Below are 23,886 nucleotides of genomic sequence, written 5' to 3'. Positions count from 1 at the left end.
GTAGTATGTAAATACAAGGTAATCTTACACCTATATCTTGGGTGTGTAAAAAAGTAAATACCGTAAGACTTAAGGGATATTAAAGAAATCGGATGCAACTTACAAACGTAATGATTTAGAACACTGTATTTTAAACATATAATAGCTAGATATATAAAGAAAACATTAGTGCAAGTTCATTAGTAAACATTCAGTATGATCATATTTATTGAAAAATAAACTTTGGTGCGAAGTAACCCTATGGGTGCGGTTACTTTGCACAACCTACTAAAAAGTATGTTCAACATACGAACATAACGTTTCTGTGCAATGTTTTCCCTTCAGTATTTATACATTTTTACTACACAACTCTACACAAAACTGAATGAAGTCTACAAATATTGATACTAGAATGATGGTAACAGTATCAGTACCTAGTTTGAATTATCGATATTTGTAAAGAAAATTATGTGTAAACAGGAACCACATTTTAATAGTCATTCATATAGTTTAGCATATGTCCCACGAAAATGCCAACTCAGGAACAGGAAACAATCTCCCAGAATTGATTTGCCTTGGTTATTCCTTATGTCCAAGAATATCATCCCAACCGCAAGCAGTGAAAGATTTACAGGCTTTAGAACTTTCAGACTGAAGCCCAAACAAAGTGCATGATTTTTTTAAAATCTAATGTTAGTCATTTCTATGCATATAAGCTGCAAGCCCCCCCTACCCCAAAGTCTAGTGACTTCTAAAAAAAAATCTAAGCCTGTTTGAATGAAGTCCTTCTCAAACTACCTTTCTGGATTCGTCACTGTTCATAATTTATTTTCTAACAATCAATTCATTCCGGTATCTACCTAAATAGAAAATTTACCTAAATTTTGAATGCAGGAGGTTCCAGTAGTAATAATTTCCTATCTAAGAGGTATTTTGGAGCGGTGCAAAATAACCCCGAGTAGAGGCTGAAACCGACTTCTCCCAGTTTCACTTTTTTATGACTTCGAAAAGTTTCACATTTCAATTTCAACTATTGCATCAAAGTCCTATTATACACAGTAGTAATCTACGAAACTGACTTAACTTTGATGGAAATTCTTGTGTGTGATACCTGTAAAATTTTTGCGGCCTTTACAGTGACTGCTTTCCATACCTCTATAACGAACCCTCCCGGTAATTAGAACTGATGTGAACCGCCAACATTACATCCAAAATACAGTTAGATGTTCTATCTTACGGTGACAGTTGAAACTTTATATTTACAATTCATGGTTTTACCGACAGAGGACTGTGAAACTCTTTTCATATTTTGTGCAAAGTATTACGGTACCTATATATTTTACATGTTACCTACTATTAGTATTTGGACTTCCATGTTATTACAAAAAGTATAGGGACATGTAAAGTACATGTTGCTCTAATATAAACTGATTATACACAGTGGACCATTTATCTTAAAACACCCTTGTAACTTTCAAACTAATTGGTAAAATCAATGAAATTTAGTAACATGCAAACATGGACAGGAGAATATAATTCGATAAATTCTGAAATACCATCAGATTACCAGTGCTGTCAATCCAACAAAAAAGTTGTATTTTTAAATGGCTGACGGCTTAAATGGCACCTGGCTATTATACGCTTCAAATCTGCATGCTCAACGAAAATTTACACTATCACGTTGATTCAATGTTAAAATCTAAGAATGCTAGAGTATCATAAACATCTGTAAACATCCCAATTTTCGAAGGCTCTATAGCAGTATAATAACATAAGTGAGACTGACATGTCAATACACACTGGAAGGAACTTATTGTTAGTGTCGAAACCTATGACAATGATATGACAGATTTGCAATAAGTAGGAGCAACGCCTAAGGGAGTGAAAATGTTAATTTCTCGGAAAGGTTTTATGTCGAAAATGTGCTTATGTAAGTAACATATTCAATCCGACAGATGGTTTTCAAAAAGCTTAAATTCGATAATTCCATTTACAAAAATTTGATACATCAACCCGTTTCAGAGGAATGAAAATCACGGGTTTAAAGATTGCTATATTGCTTAAAATGGCGTACTTGTGGGAAATTGTTTTTAAAAATGATGCTTTTGTCTGGTTCTATAACATTACAGCAATAATTTTTTTGGTAGTTGAAATTACAAGTTCTCGCAATTACATACTATTAGACGGATTGTATTGTGGAGTCCGTCAAACAATTTCCCTCTAATGATATGTATAAATGACAACATTTCATGGATTGTTATCAATTAGTTTAAAAGTTACTAGGATGTATCAAGATAACTGACTCGCCAGCTATATGCACAAAAAAGACAGTATTGTCCAATATATCCAGAAATAACAACTGAATAGAGAGGAAACTATTAGCTATCTAATATGCTAAACCAGTGTGCATCGTTTGACTTGCCGGAAATAAAGATTTTGTTGATACCTATTACAACTGTATTGCTACTAAATATAATATTGTAGTTAATTTAGATTGTTCCTAAAACATAGCATTATATGAACATATTTAAAATAATAGTCTGTACTTAGAGTATACATAAAATAAGCATACTATAAGTTAAGGTGATGCCAATTGAACATTTGAATAAATCTTATTTCTTGCACTGACGCTTCGATATTTTGTGTACTGTGCGTAATTTACGACATTGTAAAGTATTCCGATTTTTCCTTTTTTTCATCATGTATTTCAATTCTAGTACATTAGAAAATTAATATTTCTTAAGTAAATATTATGGGATGTAGCTTTGTTTTAACTGAATTCATATATTACAAGATAATTGAATTTCATGTATCAGATTATTTACATTATACTGTACTTTATATGTGTAAATATGAAGTTCATAATATGGAATGACTATCAATTTTCACGTTACGATAGTAGTGCCAGGTCACTTTCCCTGTGAGAGAAGAATGATAGAAAAAGACACTAAACGAAATTTTGAAAACAGTATTTTGAATAATTTCACATTCTTAGATGTGTAAAACGGCTCTTTCTAGAGGTGATTCCAATTTACGAGTATATCGAACGTAGAGAAAACCAACTAATAGCACATTAGAAGTTTGCAAGCCACATACGTAAATGCATCAACTGAAATGTTTCTAAGCTACTTTAAAATGAAGTATTTCTGCTCCATTAAAAGTAGTAATTTAAAAAATACTAAGAAATACACAGTGTGGTTAGGCGTATTTTCAATTTTCATGGATAAATTAATGTACTGTCAGCTATTTTGTCGAAGTCCTCAGAATATAAATTCTTGCTTGTACGCATATTAACGTGTCAGTATAATCAATAATGTGTGTTTTATTTGAAGTTTTCGAAATGTTTCAGTAGCAGACATTCGATTCCTAGTGAGAAAAGTATCTGCTTCGATTTTAACCATCAAAATTGGTACCGGTAGTGGACATATCTCATCCATGTCTTTTTTTTCCCTGGATCTTTCAGATTCTTTCAACTATTTTCACCAACACTATAATTTATTTGTATTTCTTGCCCGTCAGATCCGGCCTATATGCATAATATTATGGGACGCTAAATTAAATATTAAATTTCTTTGTTTCATGCACGAAATGTCAACTAAAAAATCATGAACCAACTGCAGTATTCTCCCCTTCTCCCTCTTTTACAGTCTTACTACATCGACAACCACATTTACAATGAATAATGGCCCAACCAATTTCTTCTTCTTCTTTTTTAATATGTCATTAACTATTCGTTCCACCCAACAAATTTTCTTCATTTGATTAAGCACAGAAACAGACACTTGTGCTTCCGTAACTTTCGACACGCTTAATAAGGATGTGTTAATAGGAACTCAATTAATTAACACATGGGGGCGCGGTGGCTCAGTGGTAGAGCGCTCATCTCCGGTGCTTGGGGTCCCTGGTTCGATCCCAGCTCGCGCCGTGTGAACCTTGTGGTGGACAAACACCGTGCTCGTGGGGTTTCTCGGGGTTCTCCCATTTCCTCCCACTTTCTTCATTCCACCATTTCACTCATCTCTCATCGTCACCGTCTCCTTTAGCCTAACCGGCATAACCGTGGGACGTAAAACTTAAAAAAAATGAATTTCATTTCATTTAAATTAATTAACACAATGATACGAAAGATAAATAGCATTTTCGGTTCCATTACAAAATATAAAAATTATTGTTCTTTTAAACTCATTCCCACCATTTCTATTCATTTGTCTGAATTCTGTCTCCAATTGTCGTAATCGGCATTGTGCACACAAATCATCGTGTTACTCGTGTGAATAAATATACTATTGTTATATTAAATAGTTACAGTAGTGTATTGTTTCCAATACATTTCTTGTATATACATAAAACGCATTAAGTGTAATAATGAAATTTGATATCTCGAATACATGAATAAGCTGTTTTAATTAGGAATGCAGGAATTATGTCGCAGAGTGCTATTCACGGTTAAGAAGAACAGTTAAAATTTTCGTCATAAGGCAATAGCCTCGGTGCTGACGTCCTTATTAAACTTTATTCAATCAATCAATCAAAGTGTTAAATTCGGATCTATTGGTATCATGAGAGAGAAAACCCAAGAACTTCATGAAATCAAAAATGCTTCTTAAAGGAGAAGAAACTAGCGTATCTTTAGCACGTATCTTTATTATAGCGTTATTATATATTCTATGTAGCTTTATTATTATTATTATTATTATTATTATTATTAGATTGCTTGAACTAGTTAAGGGACCCAGACGAATAGTGACAGGGTTGGTTGAATTGAAGTCTAGCAACTCAGCGCCGAGGCTATATGAAACATGAACATACAACTTAACGTGGGATCCGAACGGCATAAGTTCCTACAGGAAATCAAACCCGGGTCTCCCACGCCAAAGATGAATACGCTAATCTTATAGCCACAAGGGAACTCTCAGTGATAGGTTGTTCACTTATGAAACGTAAAGTATGGATGTGAAATTATGTTGTACATGTCCTCAGTAGTGAGTGTAAGTATGCGTTCAGTATATTTTATGTTTTCTTGCACTTCAAACTTTCGTCATCACTTATTTGTACGTATATGAAGTTTTAGTCTCCGTTCTGAATAGTAACATCAGGTGACACACAACAATATTGTGATTTAAGGACATTTTCATTGCGAATGAAATATCAAATATTGAGTAATAATCTGCTGATATTAGAGGTATTCTGATGTTTGAGTAATTTCCCAATCATGTTGTGATCTTACAACTGGAAAAGTTCAATAAGTTTTCCTCATAGACAATCTTCGCACCCCTAAATAGACATTTCCTTAGTTGAACTTATCTACTGTTTTTGGAATTGCTTGGTGATTTATCCTCCGTTTTCATACATTCTCAGTAGCAATATTAATTTCACTATAGGTACATGACATCATTTCACTAGTGTCACCACAAAGCTACACTAGTCACATAATACCTTCTTGCTTCTTCTTTCTAAAAGAATACATGGTATTGGTTTCAGGGGCAGGCAGCTGTATGAACGAAACAGCTCTTCAAGACGCGTTGCTGGCACGTGTCTCCTGACCTCACAAGTTTTAAGTTCCTCTTTTGATAAACCCAACCAACAACATTAAGGGGCAGGAATTCTTAACCGTCGTCAAGCAGACTGGAAGATCCACGCGACTCACGGACGTGCATGCTTGGTCTAGATACGTGAGGTAACGGATAAGACAACAATAAACGCTCTCAACACCAATCTCGATTAAAATAAAAGTGATATGACTTACACTTATAGTGGTAGATTGAAAGGACAACGCACTTAATATATGTCAAAATAATGAATTCAAAGCTATATTGCGTTTCCTGTGTTATTTTCAACGAATAATACATCGCTGTTATATTTAAAAAGAAAAATCTTTTGTAGGGTAAGAAAAGTAATCTATTTACTAATAAAATCACTGAAATAGGTCAGCAGGTATATTTACTGTAACAGAAGGGAAGTGATCAAAATTCTCCTTCAGTACTAAATACAGAAAAATCCATTGTGTAAGGCCGCCGGCGTTGTTCAGCTTATTAATAAACCATCATGGCAATACAAAGAACTTCTTCCGTTCATTAAAACACCAGAAAGACTTGTGTTGCTACCTGAGGGTTTATGACGAACAGGGTGGGATGGGGAACAGGAAACTCACTTGGAGTGTGACCTCCCCAAGTCAACCAGCAGCAAGTCAAGAAAATTTCTCACGGTATAAAATATTTTCCCATGGTCACTTTGGCTGCTTTACATTCTATACGAATCAGCTGTCATATTGTTTAAGCAACATACAAAAATATTAAGGATATTTAAAATTTATGCCTCCAATAGTTCTTCGGTATTTAACTTTTACATACTACTTAATATTTAATGCATGCATTTAAGTGGGAGAAATAATACAATGTTCCTACATATTCTAATGCAAAGCAAGGGTGTAGAATTTATAATCAAGAACTTTATCTTTACTCGTATGCAAATTACAGCCTTCCACCTTTTTTTTTTTTTTTTTTTTTTGAATTTCACTATGAATAAATTTAGAAAACTGTGAAGAATTACAATAAATTTAATACACAATCATTTACAATAATGAAAATTCTTTGCAAAAGCATGGAAATTAAGTAGTTCATTTGATACTGTAAATATCTTTGACAGACAATATACAATTTTGAAGCACAACATTGCATATTTATAATTCTGATTATTAAACGCATTAGATACAGATATTTTTTTAATAACTATTTTGAATACCTTAAAGAAGTTATTTGGTTGCTTATTTATTTGAGTTTGACGTTCCACTTAAGCACTGAGTCTAAATAAGACCTACACCTAGAGTTAAACGTTGGGTACACACAAGAGATATTACCATTAGGAATCGAACCCATGTCTCTTACAACAAAAGCAACAACACAAGAGGAATAATTATTTTTTTTCTGTATCTTCAAAACTGGTTCAAGGGCATTCTAATTTTGAAGGATAGCTACCACCTGCAAGTATATACGTAGCTATAGAAATTCTAGTCTATTTAAAATACTACCTTTATTTTTCACTTGGCAAAAAAAATATATATATATACATGGCACATTAGAAAAACAATCATGGTTAGGATAGCTAGTTCCAACAATTTCATTACTAGCGTATGCTAATTTTCGACATACAACATAAAATGCAACAACAAATTGAATTGGTCCACCTTTTTGAATTAGTGTGTAATTTATGCAACAAAATGATTGAAGACAGAATAATAAACACTGACCACGTATTATTGAAAATCCAGAATTCTTGCCACGTACTAGTATTACCGTATGGCATAGACGATATTAAATGCTTATTATTAAAACATACTTATTGTGAACATTGTAGAATTGTTTATGTAGAATTAATGAATACAGTTACATTTCAATCACATACACGTTCAAAGTAAGTCGACTATTTTCTACTCTACTCACCAAATGCATTATTTCCATGCTATTTCATTGGATTAACGGTTATTTACACACTTCAGATACATAGTAGCACTTTCGGTAATTCACTTAGATTTTCTGTTCACTTATAATCACATTTTTTCCCCCATTGCCTTCACATTGGCTTTTATTTTATTTTACTTTTCTTTTAAATATATGCACACACTCACTGACTGCCACAACTACATGTTTAACAATATTGCCACTAGTTTCATTTGACACTCAACTCAGTAAGTTCGGTAAGTCTAAAGTGGGGTGGCGCATATGGCAGGTGTGCGAATTTCCCTCTTTGGTTCTTCTGTGGTCCGCGCTCAGCCGCGTCCGTCCTGCTTCCTGTACCGTCAGCTGCTGCCTACCCTATATCCAAATACTGTCAACACAGGTGATGAGTTGATAGTGACGCTAGAACATTCCCTCCCTATTATTGTACACGTAAAGTAACACACAAAGGCCTCATCCTGTTCCTCTCCAAGTGAATATTCTCCAAAAAGAGTTTTGTTTGAAAAACCGCATTAGTTTTGTGTGTTTCAATTGAAATCTCATCCGATTGATTGACCATAATTATTCTGTCGATAGGAAATCTTTGTTTATGCAACTTTAACCATCGTTAGAAAGGCTGCAAATCCACAGTAGCTTTCAGATATTAAAACAATTTGTATTTCTATATAAACGCTTAATTACTTCAAACAACACGTGAATTCCAATGAACTTCGCACGAAGATTATCGGTTTGAATCGGACTCACTTATATTACACTCAAACATCGTTAAGAGTTTGGAAGCACAAAATGGCATGCAATACTCTTCAACGTACAGTGTCTATAACACTCAGTGGTCAGCACCAGAGCTTCACACAGACCTAATTAAACAAAACTAAGGAAAGTTTAGTACCTAAACATACACATAAATAAGAATCAAACTAACATGTTTACTCTTATACAGCGAGCTATGAAATAAAGCTAACATAATTTTGAGACAGCCATACATATATTTAATAGGAAAATGACACTATTTAAAAATGATATTTATTAGCATATAATGTTAAAAATGGTCCTAAAGGCTAAGAGAGGTTTGTGTAAAAACTTGCAGGTGAAGGTACACATTTTTTTCCCTTCCAGGAAGCAATCAAGTTATTTATTTATCTGTGTTAATCTACAGCACTTTACAATCTTCAACTCGCTTTTCTAAAAAGTTGATCACTTTCAGTTCTGTCCTTTTCTATTAAAGCTACATTATATAACGTTTGCAGCTTAAACTTACTTTTAGTTTTGACTCGAGTTACTATAGATGCAATCAGTGGCGTATTTAGGAGGGTGGCTTCCGGGTTTAAGCCCCCCGAAATCTTACTTAGTATAGTAAAGTAAATGAAATATCTTGCAGAATTTTCACATTTCCAGGCAAAGCCCCCCCGAAAGTTAGCAAAGCCCCTCCCGAAACAAATCGTAAATACGCCAGCTGAGTAAATATGAGAATACTTCAACTGAACTAGAAATTCCTACTGAATAAAGCAGAATTCGACATGAAAATGCAGCAAGAATAATTTTCAAAAGCACTAGAGAACGGCCCTTGGAGATGTTTCTGAAGATACATTTGCTGCATTTTTCTTCAATACCTTCAGCAAAGAGTGCTTTCAGAAACGTATCAACTCCGTTCTTCCATGTTTTTTCATAGTCGAAGGAATCATATTCTGTGCACAATTTCTTGGTTTTCAGCAGATTAATGTGATACAAGTTTTCTTTTTTCTTTCTTTCTTTCTTTCTTTTTCTTCTTCTTTTTTTTTTTTTTTTTTTTTTTTTGTTTAATGTTCCTATTTAACACGAAGGCAATATGATATGTGAATCTATTGTAATGTGGGATCCGAACGCAAGCTTCAACTGGGAATCAAACCCAAATCGAGCGCGCCAAATCTGTACATACTATATTACGAAATTTTTGAAATTCAGTTTTGTTTTTATTTGGTTACAATCTACACACTATTATGTATCCAGATTTATAGGATTCCTCCTTCTCTGATTATATACGAGGGATGATGTCCTTCGAGAAAAAATATAGAACAAAACAGTGGGGGCAGCCAAAATAATTTAATAGCCATCAAATATTCTGATATGATGTGTAATTTCGATTTCGTTTCTCGGACATCTGTCATCCGAAAGAAAAAAAAAACTTACTCTGTTATAGCCATTCTAAGAAAACAGCAACGGTATTCAAGGAACGTTTTCAAAAGAACGAACAAAATATTAATCAAAGTAAGGAAACATGGTTCATTTAGCATAGAAGTGAGGATACTGAGCATAGAAGAATAATGAATTAGAATGTTGCCAAAAAAGTATATCACTTACCCATACTAAATCATTTACAAAATTTATGTTACTTATTTATTTACTTTCGAGCTATGATAGGAGAGAAGAAAGTATGGTGATCCTATATATACACACACACATATATATATATATAAGGGCGGATCCAAGGGGGATAAGGGGCTATAGCCCCCCCCCCTGACGCTCAAGTTTACACTGGATAAAATGGGCTTCAATTCTGCTTTACACTAGATAAAACGGCAAATTATGGTTTAGCCCCTCCCTTGATCATATCTTGGATCCGTCACTATATATATATATATATATATATATATATATATATATATATATATATATATATATATATATATATATATATATATATATATCAAGATTTCAACGGATTTATACGTTTCATGGCCTCTACATACCGAAAAATTGATTTTTAAACACGTATCTGTCCGTTATAATTACGTTCGTCTCATGTAAACACGTCCACTCACCTAGACGCTACCTTTCAGCGTATCAGACTAAATTATAAACTTAATTTTTATAAGATTCTGTAGGAGGATTTTTTGAATACTCTTTCTATCCCACCCCTAAAATATAGGTGGGCTATTGAAGCGTGAAAAGTAGAAAAAGATCTCGAGAACGGCTTTAACGGTTTTGTTTATATTTCATACTAGCATGAATTAGCCGCTTCGTTGGGTTAAAGTAAGAAAAAACAGTAATATGTTCCGTCAGTCAGTCACTTTTTACTATTACTCAAGCGCTCTTTGATATCGGTCAATTTCGATTATTTGTATATGCATCCCTCCCCTCCTCATGTTGCGGGCACGGCATCGGAAGTGTCATTGTTCATCTCAGAGACTCCGAAGACTATGAATTCGACATTGATATTGGTCATTTCGATCATTATATATATATATCCCCCTCCCCCAAGTTACTGGGCTGAATTTGGATTTAAGCGGCAGCAGAAGTGTCACTCTCTTACGTTGCACCGTCAAAGTTAAATGACAAAAATTATCCCAGGCCCGAACGTCATATATGCTGAAAATTTGATCGAGATCGGTTGGGTGGTTCAAGAGTTAAGGTTTGTTTATCTTTATATATGAACCCGCATCCCCTAGGTTCTATCGTCAAAGTAAAAATATACATGAAAAATAATCAGGCCCGAACCTCATCTATGTTGAAAATTTGATCGAGTTCGGGAGGGTGGTTCAAGAGTTATTAAGTTTTATTTATTTTTATAAATATCTAACCTCCCCTCTCTAACACCTACGTTCTACCGTAAAAAGTGATATGATAAAAACCACCCAGGTCCAAACCTCAAATATGTTGAAAATTTTGTTAAGAGTGGTCGAATGGTTTAAGCGTTGTGAAGTCACAAAGACAGTCAGTTTTATTTCTATTCTTTTTACACCACACACACATTATATATATATATATATATATATATATATATATATATATATATATATATATATATATATATATATATATATATATATCCCTTCCCCCTCTCCTATGTTGCTCCGTAAAAGAGAAATGACGAAAACATCCCAAACCGGAACCTTATCTATGTTGAAAGTTTGATCGAGATCGGTCGGTCAGTTCAAGAGATTAAGTGTCACAAACGGTGTCTTCCCGTTCTGGCTAATCTATCGAGACGGGGAATTCTGTGCAGTGAGGGATCTTTTTTAGGAAATTTTTCTTTAGTAACTCTAATAGATTCTGTAAGAAGAATAACTATTTCTTCAAGTCTCATCATATATTTTAGATGTTATTCTACTTGTTCTTCTCGGAAAAATGACTAGGTACAGTTCCGTTATTAACAGCGTTATTCACATCTACTTTAGTAAAGATGTGATCTTTTAATACTTACAAAGAAATGGAAAATTAATTGACTCAGCTACAAGAAAGTCGTTTTACATTGTAACTGAAACGAACATAAAATAAACTTATTTCGTTCTAATATCAAGTCATTTCACAACAAGATTTTATTCAGTTTTCCTGTAGTTCATCTCCACCATCTTAAGGGTCGCAGTACGTAAAAGGTGCTACAGTTTACATCCTCAAGATATGTTTGGCCATATATTAAACAAACAATGCACGAGGATGCATAATTCGGTCTGTTTTCTTTTTCTAAAAAGAGCCTTTGTCTTCTACATCACAGCTCTTTTTCCGGCATCACCTCTATGCATGATCAGGTGCTTTGTCCTCTATATATACATGATTCTGGACTACACGCAATATGTCGTACTTATATATATATATATATATATATATATATATATATATATATATATATATATATATATATATATATATATATATATATATATAAACCGGGGTCGTGTTGGCTCAGCGGTAGAGCATTCACCTCTGGTGCATGGGATCCATGGTTCGATCCCAGCTCGAGCCAGGTGAACTTTGTGGTGGACAAACACCGTGTGCATGGGTGTTCTCGGTGTTCTCCCGTTTCCTCCCACTTTCAACTATTTCATTCATTCCTCATCATCACTGTCTCCTTTAACCTAGTCGGCATTATCGTGGGACGTAAAACTTAAAGATTTCATTTCATTTCATTTATACTGTCAATGTAAATACTAACAATACTAAATACCACATATCGTTAATATAATAACCAATACAATTTAAATAAAGATCTCATCATCGCTGTACTAAATGTAAACAGTATGCAACTACATCTATGTAAGCCACCAAGCCTATTACACGTGATTCCAGCTTTCTTCTGAATAATTTGATTTTCTGTTCATCTCGCCTATATTTAAGCTTCGCTTCCTTCGGCTTCTTTCCTACCCCCCATCATTAACATAAAAACTTGAACCCAGTAGACAATCGCCTTCAAAAGTTGCAAACTGAAACAAAATCTTACAAATTCCTTTCACTTCCCGATTATCTGACCTTTTGTTTTGATTGAAAGTATACAAAAACATACAAGTGTTTCAATACGTGATATTGATATTTTGTATTGCTGCTATATACGAATACAAATCAGCTGATAAGGTGATGCCGGAAAAGGAGTTGTGATGTAGGGGACTAAGACTTCCTTAAGGGCCGCCTTATGGATCCTCTTACATTGTTTGCTTAAATATGACCAAACATATCTTGAGGATATAAACTGTAGTATATTTTAAATACTGCGAGCCTTAGCATGCTGGAAATCAGTTAGTGGAAATCCGAATAAATTTTTGTTGTGAAATGATTTGACACTTGACCAAGGTAAGTTATTGTTGTGTTCGTTTCAGTTACAATGTCAAACCGTTTTCTTGCAAATAGTCAATTTTCCATTTCCTTGCAGGTATTAGAAAAAAGAAACGGATCTTTTGTAAAGTAGATGCAAATAACACTGCTAATAACATAATTGTATCTTAGTCATTTTTTCCAGAAGAATAAGTAGAATAACATATAAATTTGTGATGAAAGTAGATGATGTGGCTATTCTTCTTACAGAATCTGTTAGAATTCCTAAAGAGATTATTACGAATGCAGGAAAACATCTAAAAGGACAAAACCAAGGAAAACTCTGACAGAACGAACAACATTTAAGGGACAGAATCATAGACGCAACCTAATAAAAGGATGATTATTGTTTTTCTCATCTTTCATTGATGTAAAATGTTGTGTAATTCTTCACTTTAGTGAAATAACATTTTCTTAAAATACTGAAAATCCAATAAAACACGTAACACTGTTTTAGTAAGTACCTATATATTTCACATTTTGATCTTTACTAAAAAAATGTTGATCAATATTTCAGACTTAAAATAAGTAAATATTTATACAACACACAAAAAACTGCTATATGCCAGTATAAGGTTGAAAGTCTTCAAAAAATTAAATAACATCACAGTTACTTTTCGTAATGAAAATGAATGGTCGTACAGTAATATGCTGAACGTATTTCAAATGTAATATATGTATAATAAATAGAAGTGCCCAGAACTTTTCATATGGGTGTGTGTGGAAGTAATTAAAGCCAATCTACCCTTTTATTATATTGGTTTTATTGGGTTTTCATTATTAAAAAAAAGTTATTTCAGCAAATTGAAAAATTACAGATAACATTTTAGAATATATGACAGTTGAAGGGAAAAATAATCATACAGGGGGGCCACTGGTACATCCAATGTATACTCCTATGATTCTGTTCATTGTATTTTTTTTTTCCATCTCGTTAGAATTTTCCTTGGATTTTGTATCCGCCTTCGTTATTACAGCCATTATATACACGAGTTCCAATCTGCATAAAATGAGCTAGGAGTCAAGCATTTCCGTGCTGCATTTCCCTAAGACATCCCTCCCCGCATAAAATTTCCTGTCTCCAAAGATTAGGCAGAACGGGAAGTAGGCAGAACGGGAATTCCAGTCCTGCCTAAAGATAAGATCATTCAAAATATTTTCTACAAAGTGCTAGAGGGCCTTTAGGCAGAACAGGAATTAGGAAGAACGGGAATGAATCGTCACAAACATAGTCACTTGCAATTTTTTAATATAGATATCAGATATATATTCCACTAACAACGCTGTGTCGTGGCATAAATCACTTACCTGAGAAAAATCTACGAGAGGTAGTTTACTCTTGGGCTTTTGGGAGTGGTTTTTTTCTCACAAATTTTCTCAAAAACGACCAAGGCAATTTTGTTCAATTTTCCTAAATACATATTTCATTAATTACCTGATAATATAGTATAACTCATTTGTCCCGAAAATATATACGAGGAATAGTTTACTCTCGGGAGCAAATACTTAACAATTTCCTCAATTTTCTTCATATTCCATAAATAAATATTTCATTAATAACACTGCAATACAAAATAAGTAATTTATTATGAAAAAATCCATAAGGAGTGGTTTACTTTTGGAGATACAAAATTACCTGAGTCATATACGTGACTCAGGAAATTTTGTATATATTTTATTAATATTCCTATATAATACGTAAATAACTTCCAAGTAATGGGTAGTTTACTTTCAATTTTCTCAAACACAAGTCATGTGATTTTGTTGATATTTTATAAACAAATATTCAACGAACTTTAAAAAAGTTCGTTACTGAATTCTCTGTGTCTTTGTGTCTGTCCGTCTGTTTGTTATTTGCGACACTTTCAATTTTGAACCGTGCATTTGATAGAGCTTCAAAAATATCAGAGAAAGTGATTAAATTTTTCGCGTCACTCTTACTGTTCCTGAGATATTGGTCAACAATAGCCGACTTCCAGAGATTTAAGAAGCCATATCTCGGGAACCGTAAGTCATAGAGAGATCATATTGGTGTTGTTCATTACCTAAGAGGATGGTGAAATTTTTGGTACCAAATAGTAACGAATGGCCACTGGCAAATTGGCCACTGGTTTGACCAATGGACAGTTGTATAGTGGCCACCAATTAATATCGGTACCAAATTGCGTACAATCCTCTTAGGTATTGACTAACACCAATATCATTTCTCTATGCATTACCGTTCCCGTGATATTGGCCAAAAAATGGCCAATTTCTAGATATTTAACGAATCATAGCTTGGGAACCATAAGTTGTAGAGAGATCATACTGGTGTTGATCAATACCTAAGAGGATGGTGAACATTTTAATACCAAATAGTAACCAGTGCCCACTGATTAACTGTCTACTGACAACAGGCCACCGTTTCCCAAATATTGGCCAAGAAGTTCAAATTTCTAGGTATTTAAGCAGTCATATCTCGAGAACTGAGAGATAATATTTTATTAATTTTTGAGAGAAAGAGAAGAAAGTACGGATAAAAAGATTTACTTTTACATCTAGGAACAATGACAGTTATCCTTCCCGCTCCATCTCTCCATTCTTTTTAAGTTCGTTCTGGCAGTGCTCATGGACCATTCTTAACTGGTTTATTAAAAACCCAGTATGTGAACAAACTCCAGAAGGGGTAATTTATTTTCTGGGGTGATTTTCTTTGGGCAAAGTTTTCCGAAAACACTTTTTAATTTTACTCGTATTTCATAACAAAATATTTCACTAATAATTGTACCATCAGTGGCGCATGCAGAATTCCATCAATGTAGGATTTAAGCACTCAATCTCATATTCTTTTAGGACAAACATGATTTTTGTATATTTATCTTAATATAGTAAATATTTATTTTGCCACTCTATATGTTGCCAATGAGGTTTTAAACCCACAAAGTCTCCTTGTGTACACCACTGCGCAGCATTATATGATTTAGTTTGAGAGATTGGAGCGAGAGAGTTTAGTGTGGTGGTTTATGTCTTTTATTAATTTATGCACGAAACAATGAGTTATTTGAATAACTTTTCCAGTTTTTAAACTCTTGGAGTTGTACCGCTGCAGCAGTACACTTATTTTTCTTTTATAATAATAATAATAATAATAATAATAATAATAATAATAATAATAATAATAATAATAATAATAATAATAATATGTATTGCCCACGAGGCGAACTGACACAGAATTTTTTGACGAGACAGCCCATAGTCTTTCATAGCCGGTGTCACAGGGATTTTTTACCCCTGGAAACTTTTACCCCCTGGAAAATTTTACCCCCTGGAAATCTTTACCCCCTTGTCGGTTTCTGGTAACTTCAAAGGAAAAGTCAAAAGTCACATTAAAAATTCATACAATTGAATGTGATCTCTCAGTGTATGCACTCACTTTGGTCAAGATGGCTTTAAATCCGAAGATTTGGTAGGGGGGTAAAAACTTCCTAGGAAATTATTACCTCCCTGTCGGTTATTGGTTACTTCAAAGACAAACTCAAATGTTACATTATAAATTGATACCACTCTGTAGTATCTCTTAACAGGCACAGTCACTTTGGCCAAGATGGCTTTAAATCCGAAGATTTGGTAGGGGGGTAAAAATTTCCTAGGAAATTATTACCTCCCTGTCGGCTATTGATTACTTCAAAGACAAACACAAATGTTATATTATAAATTGATACCACTCTGTAGTATCTCCTAAAAGAAACAGTCACTTTAGCCAAGATGGCTTCAAATCCGAAGATTTGGTAGGGGGGTAAAAATTTCCTAGGAAATTATTACCTCCCTGTCGGCTATTGGTTACTTCAAAGACAAACTCAAATGTTATATTATAAATTGATACCACTCTGTAGTATCTCTTAACAGACACAGTCACTTTAGCCAAGATGGCTTTAAATCCGAAGATTTGGTAGAAGGGTAAAAATTTCCTAGGAAATTATTACCTCCCTGTCGGCTATTGGTTACTTCAAAGACAAACACAAATGTTATATTATAAATTGATACCACTCTGTAGTATCTCTTAACAGACACAGTCACTTTAGCCAAGATGGCTTTAAATCCGAAGATTTGGTAGGGGGTAAAAATATCCTAGGACATTATTACCTCCCTGTCGGTTATTGGTTACTTGAAAGACAAACACAAATGTTATATTATAAATTGATACCACTCTGTAGTATCTCTTAACAGACACAGTCGCTTTGGCCAAGATGGCTTTAAATCCGAAGATTTGGTAGGGGGGTAAAAATTTCCTAGGAAATTATTACCTCCCTGTCGGCTTTTGGTTACTTCAAAGACAAACACAAATGTTATATTATAAATTGATACCTCTCTGTAGTGTCTCTTAACAGACACAGTCACTTTAGCCAAGATGGCTTTAAATGCGAAGATTTGGTAGGGGGGTAAACATTTCCTAGGAAATTATTACCTCCCTGTCGGTTATTGGTTACTTCAAAGACAAACTCAAATGCTACATTATAAATTGATACCACTCTGTAGTATCCCTTAACAAACACAGTCACTTTAGCCAAGATGGCTTTAAATCCGAAGATTTGGTAGGGGCGTAAAAATTTCCTACGAAATTATTACCTTCCTGTCGGCTATTGGTTACTTCAAAGACAGACTCAAATGTTATATCATAAATTGATACCACTCTGTAGTATCTCTTAACAGACACAGTCACTTTGGCCAAGATGGCTTTAAATCCGAAGATTTGGTAGGGGGTAAAAATTTCCTAGGAAATTATTACCTCCCTGTCGGCTATTGGTTACTTCAAAGACAAACACAAATGTTATATTATAAATTGATACCTCTCTGTAGTGTCTCTTAACAGACACAGTCACTTTAGCCAAGATGGCTTTAAATCCGAAGATTTGGTAGGGGGGTAAAAATTTCCTAGGAAATTATTACCTCCCTGTCGGTTATTGGTTACTTGAAAGACAAACTCAAATGCTACATTATAAATTGATACCACTCTGTAGTATCCCTTAACAAACACAGTCACTTTAGCCAAGATGGCTTTAAATCCGAAGATTTGGTAGGGGGGTAAAAATTTCCTAGGAAATTATTACCTTCCTGTCGGCTATTGGTTACTTCAAAGACAGACTCAAATGTTATATCATAAATTGATACCACTCTGTAGTATCTCTTAACAGACACAGTCACTTTGGCCAAGATGGCTTTAAATCCGAAGATTTGGTAGGGGGGTAAAAATTTCCTAGGAAATTATTACCTCCCTGTCGGCTATTGGTTACTTCAAAGACAAACACAAATGTTATATTATAAATTGATACCACTCTGTAGTATCTCTTAACAGACACAGTCACTTTAGCCAAGATGGCTTTAAATCCGAAGATTTGGTAGGGGGGGGTAAAAATATCCTAGGAAATTATTACCTCCCTGTCGGCTATTGGCTACTTCAAAGACAAGCACAAATGTTATTTTATAAATTGATACCACTCTGTAGTATCTCTTAACAGAAACAGTCACTTTAGCCAAGATGGCTTTAAATCCAAAGATTTGGTAGGGGGGTAAAAATTTCCTAGGAAATTATTACCTCCCTGTCGGCTATTGGTTACTTCAAAGACAAACACAAATGTTATATTATAAATTGATACTACGCTGTAGTATCTCTTAACAGACACAGTCACCTCAGCCAAGATGGCTTTAAATGCGAAGATTCGGTAGGGGGTAAAAATTTTCTAGGAAATTATTACGTCCCTGTCGGCTATTGGTTACTTCAAAAACAATCTCAAATGTTGCATTATAAATTGATACCACTCCGTAGAATCTATTAACAGACATACTCACTTTGGGTAAGATAGCTTTAAATTTGAAGATTTGGAAGGGGGGGTAAAAATATCCTAGGAAATTATACCCACATGTCGGTTTTTGATTACTCCAAAGTAGTGCTCTCAAACGCGTCTGTTTGTGGGGTCAGTCGGGTCAGCAAGGGTCGCGTTGTCGGGTTAGTCTACTCGGGTCGAGTCAGTCGGGTCAGCTCGGATCGGGTTGTCGGGTCGGGTCAATCGGGTCAAGTCGGACTGGGTTATCGGGTCGGGTCTGTCGGGTCAGCTTGGGTCGGGTTGTCGGATCGGATCAATCGGGTCAGTTCACTTTGGTCAACTGAGTTTAGGTTGAGCTTAAACTCGGCTGGAGTCGAAAACTGCTGTTTTTTACTAGCTGCCTAATTGAAAATAGCAATTTTCTATTGATTTTATAGAAACCATAAATCTATTTTGAACACTTGAAGCTAGTACTTTTATGGTAAATGCTTATTTTTGTAATTGTGTGTACTTTAATTTTTAAATGTGGAAGATTGATTTTACCAATCGACTGTAATATTAATATCTACGCCAATATGGAGTCTGGATTTAGAACAAAACTAGAAGTTGTTTAAGTAAGGCCAAATGAAAGATTGGATATGGACGACCAAGCCCAAGCAGGGCTGCGGTGGCTCAGTGGTAGAGAATTCATCTCTGGTGCATAGTGTCCATGGTTCGATCCCAGCTTGTGCTAAGTAGGCTTTGTGGTGGAGAAACGCCGTGTAGTGGGTTTTCTCGGGGTTCTCCTGTTTCCTCCCACTTTCTTCATTCCACCGTTTCATTCATTTCTCATGGTCACCATATCCCTTAGCCTCGGTGCAGAATCGAGGGACCTTAAAGTGAATATTTCATTTTATTTCACCAAGCCCAAGGACATCGATACAAGAACAAGATAAAGATTGGATATGCAAGACGAATTGCATAGTAATCTTGCTCTTGGCCTTCTTTTGGTGATCACCAAGTAGCGATGAGCGTATTTTCTTGCTTTCCGTATAGTATGAAAGACCATAATCAAAATCACACTTGGTCTTCATTTGTACCGATGAGGCGAGCATTCTTGGCTCTTGTATAGCATGAAAGACCACCAAGACTACGAAATGCAGGACCAATACTTGACTGCAAGACAAAGAATAAGACGCAGTATTGATGACCAAGACCCAGGGAGCGAATCGTTTGAATTTTATTTGTTGGGCTGAAAGTGATGAAATAAAATTAGTACTTTACAATTAAATATCATACTGTATTTTTAAATTTTAAATTACAAAATTCATTTTATGTATCTTCTTACGTGCAACTATATATACTGTAAAATACGTTTTAATTACCGAGAAAGAAAAATCAAAGTGGCACGGGTCCCGGAATCATAAGAACCTATTTTGGAATGAAACTTGAAGGGTTGGAAAAAATCACAGGTGTTCTCCTGTTTCCTCAACCCTTATCATTGTAGTTAAACGATTTCCTTTTGTCTCCGACAAGAGACTCTTGCTACTGCATTCCGAGAAGACCCCCTGCCGTCCGAGCAGGTGAGAACACTGACCTTGAAGAAAATTTTCGTCACATAGAACTAAAGCAAGAAAAAAATATTTTTTTTCCCACGTCCGACGTTGTTAATAGTTATAAAAAGAAATAACCAAACCTCAAAAGTGCCAAATATTCATTAAGATGCATATAGATACAAATCCCCCGTTCGATCTAGCTAGTGGTTAACGTGTAAGACTTCGGTACACGTGGTCCGGGTTTAATTCCCAATGTGAGTGCATTTTGGCGTTCACCCAGTGTCGTGACCATAGTACTCTCAAACGGATCGGGTTGACCCGACCCGACCCGACTCAGATCGGGTGAGCTCGGGTCGGGTTACGGGTCTGGTCGGGTCGGGTTGTCGGGTCAGGTCAATCAGGTCGGATCACGGTTCGGGTCAGTCAATTCGGGTCACGGTTCGGGTCGGGTTGGTCTTCAACCCGACCCGACCCGTTGAGAGCACTACTCTAAAGACATCAAATGTTACATTATAAATTATTACCATTCTGTGTTGTTCGTTAACGGAGGCATTCACTTTGGTCAATATGACTTTATGTCCGAAAATTTGATAGTGGGTAATATTTTCCTGAGATATTTATACCGCCTGTCGGTTATTTGTTTACTTCAAAGATAGCATCAAATGTTATATTATAAATTGATGCTACTCCGTGTTATTTCTTAACAGACGCAATCATTCTGGTCAAGATTGCTTTATGTCCGAAAATTTGGCTTCATGACCAAAAACTTGATAGTCGGTAATGTTTTCCTAGGAAATAATTGCTTTTCCAGTTTTGCACGTGATTTGCTGTCTGACGAGAGTGTCTTAAGAAAAAAATGAAATGAAATCTATTAGTTTTACGTCCTACGGCTATGCCGGTTAGGATAAAGGAGACAGTGATTATGAGAAATGAATGAAATGGTGGAACGAAGAAAGTGGGATTAAACGGTAGAATCCCGAGAATGCCCACAAGTACGGTGTTTGTCCACCATAAATTCCACACGGCGCGAGCTGGGATCGAACCAGTGATCCCAAGCACCAGAGGTGAACACTCTACCACTGAGACACCGCGCCCCCCAGGTGTCTTAAGATGGTTGCAGTGTCAAAGTGGTAATTTCTATTAATTGTTTTCTTATTATATCAATGAAATTTGTATAAGTTGCTCTTCAAGAGGAACAATTCAAATCTTACATATTAACGGCCTAGTATAAAAGGAGGAAGAAACTTTCCTCCGAAACACTGCACTGTTAAAAAATATTTCATAGTTTCGTTCGTGAAAGCAGCTCTTGACTTGTTCTACTAGTAGTCGAGATTTAAGGATTTAGTAGCGTCGAAAGGAAAATATTGATTTTGAAACTCGATTTTACACTTTTGACAGTGTGGAACACGTAGGAAGAAAAATATATAGAGAATAAACAATCTTTTGAAACAAAGGTAAGTAAATCTAACTTTAAATTTTGTTATTTGCAACTGAGAAAGCAGACTTTGATTCCAAAATATAACCTAGTTTGCAGTGTAAAATATTAGATATTAGTTGCCTTATAATCTTGATAACTACAATTGCACAGTTTATAACATAAATGATTGTAAACATAAAATACATCTTTCAATTAAAAACAACGTTGTTGCAATTTATTCCTCTCTCTGTCCCTATATACACATGGTAGACAATTTATCGTGATCATCCGCTATAACGGGTTTAGACAGAAATTCACAAGTGTTGCCAACCAAATATAAATTTATATTTTTTCAAATGGCACTACGTCAGTTTATTACACATTTCTAACCATGTTAAATGTAAACTTAAAATACTACTTTTATTAATCAGTGTTACAAGCTAAAGATATTATGGTATCACAAACATCCGAAGTTTGGAAGCCTCTAACGCAGACACAGCACAACAGAGATGCACAGGATAATATAGTTCGAAAGAACTTTAGCGCTGAATATCATGGTCATGGTATGACGTTTTTCGAATGAATAGAAACGAAGTTACAGGGGTTGAAAATTTGAATTTTTTGAAAGTCTTTATTTACAAAAATCTTAGGTAAATATTATATCTAGTTACATGTGTGGTTTGCAAGAAACGTTCAAATTATTTTACCGGTTACAACACTTCGATTTCTCTAACCGTACCGGAGATATAATAAACATTGATAAAGTTGTCAACACTGTTGAAAATGGCGTAGTTAGCTAGTGCGAGCTAGCCACCAGAACAACGTACAAGGCTTGTAAAAAGAAGATTCTCAAGTCGTATGTACAACCGCTGAACTTAGAAAATTAAAGCTTGGTCAGTACATGGGATCTGAGACGTGATATATCACAGAGAATCGATTTTTGGAATTTCAAAGCGGAAGCGAAGAATACGTATGAAAATTATCTTATAAAAACGTGTACATTTTCGGGCTCTATTAAACCCCAGTCATCAAATTTGGTATTTCAACATCTCCTTTAAAATAAAAATAAAATTTAGCTTTCTTTATATATTACCTCCCTATGAACTTTCGAAAATAAAACCATCCTTCATCGTCCCCAAAGTGAGTGCGTCTGTTAAGACATAAATCGGTATAACATGAATTTATAATGTAAAAATTTGACCTTATCCTTGAAGTAGCACAGAACCAATACAAGAGTATAAGCACCCCAATAAAATTTCTGATATAAAGACATCTTACCGACAATCAGTACGTCTGTTAAGAGATAACAGGGTATAATATCAATTCATAAAATCATATCTTGGCTAAAGTGAATGTGTCTGTTAAGAGATACTACAGAGTGGTACCAATTTATAATATAACATTTGTGTTTGTCTTTGAAGTAATCAATAGCCGACAGGGAGGTAATAATTTCCTAGGAAATTTTTATCCCCTACCAAATCTTCCGATTTAAAGCCATCTTGGCCAACGTGACTGTGTTTGTTAAGAGATACTACAGAGTGGTATCAATTTATAATGTAACATTTGAGTTTGCCTTTGAAATAACCAATAACCGACAGAGAGGTAATAATTTCCTAGGAAATTTTTACCCCCCTACCAAATCTTCGGATATAAAGCCATCTTGGCCAAAGTGACTGTGTCTTTTAAGATATACTACAGAGTGGTATCAATTTATAATATAACATTTGTATTTGTCTTTGAAGTAATCAATAGCCGACAGGGAGGTAATAATTTCCTAGGAAATTTTTACCCACTACCAAATCTTCGGATTTAAAGCCATCTTTGCCAAAGTGACTGTATCTATTAAGAGATACTACAGAGTGGTATTAATTTATAATGTAAGATTTGAGTTTGTGTTTGAAGTAATCAATAGCCGACAGGGAGGTAATAATTTCCTAGGAAATTTTTACCCCCCCTTCCAAATCTTTGGATTTAAAGCCATCTTGGCCAAAGTGACTGTGTCTGTTAAGAGATACTACCTAGTGGTATCAATTTATAATATAACATTTGTATTTGTCTTTGAAGTAATCAATAGCCGACAGGGAGGTAATAATTTCCTAGGAAATTGTTACCCTTCTACCAAATCTTCGGATTTAAAG

General features: G+C 34.8%; 1 protein-coding gene across 6 annotated transcripts in view; it reads right to left on the bottom strand.

Moving 5' to 3' along the window:
* Positions 1-23,886, bottom strand: part of Su(H) (recombining binding protein suppressor of hairless) — a 697,852-nt gene that overhangs the window by 452,143 nt on the left and 221,823 nt on the right. Inside the window, exon 1 of one of the 6 annotated variants that reach the window (XM_081762935.1) lies at positions 7,419-7,759. The exons of the other annotated variants lie outside the window; for them this stretch is intronic. Coding sequence (XP_081619061.1) covers positions 7,419-7,436 — 18 coding nt within the window. The 5' untranslated portion in view covers positions 7,437-7,759. Of the gene's footprint in view, positions 1-7,418; positions 7,760-23,886 lie in introns of those variants that run through there. 6 annotated transcript variants of the gene reach the window in all.

Source organism: Thermobia domestica, chromosome 6 (assembly GCF_964235325.1).
Source record: "Thermobia domestica chromosome 6, izTheDome1.hap1.1, whole genome shotgun sequence".
In the NCBI taxonomy this organism is placed as follows: Eukaryota; Metazoa; Arthropoda; class Insecta; order Zygentoma; family Lepismatidae; genus Thermobia; species Thermobia domestica.
Note: the sequence above shows the minus strand (reverse complement) of the source record. Positions and strands in the feature narration are given on the sequence as shown.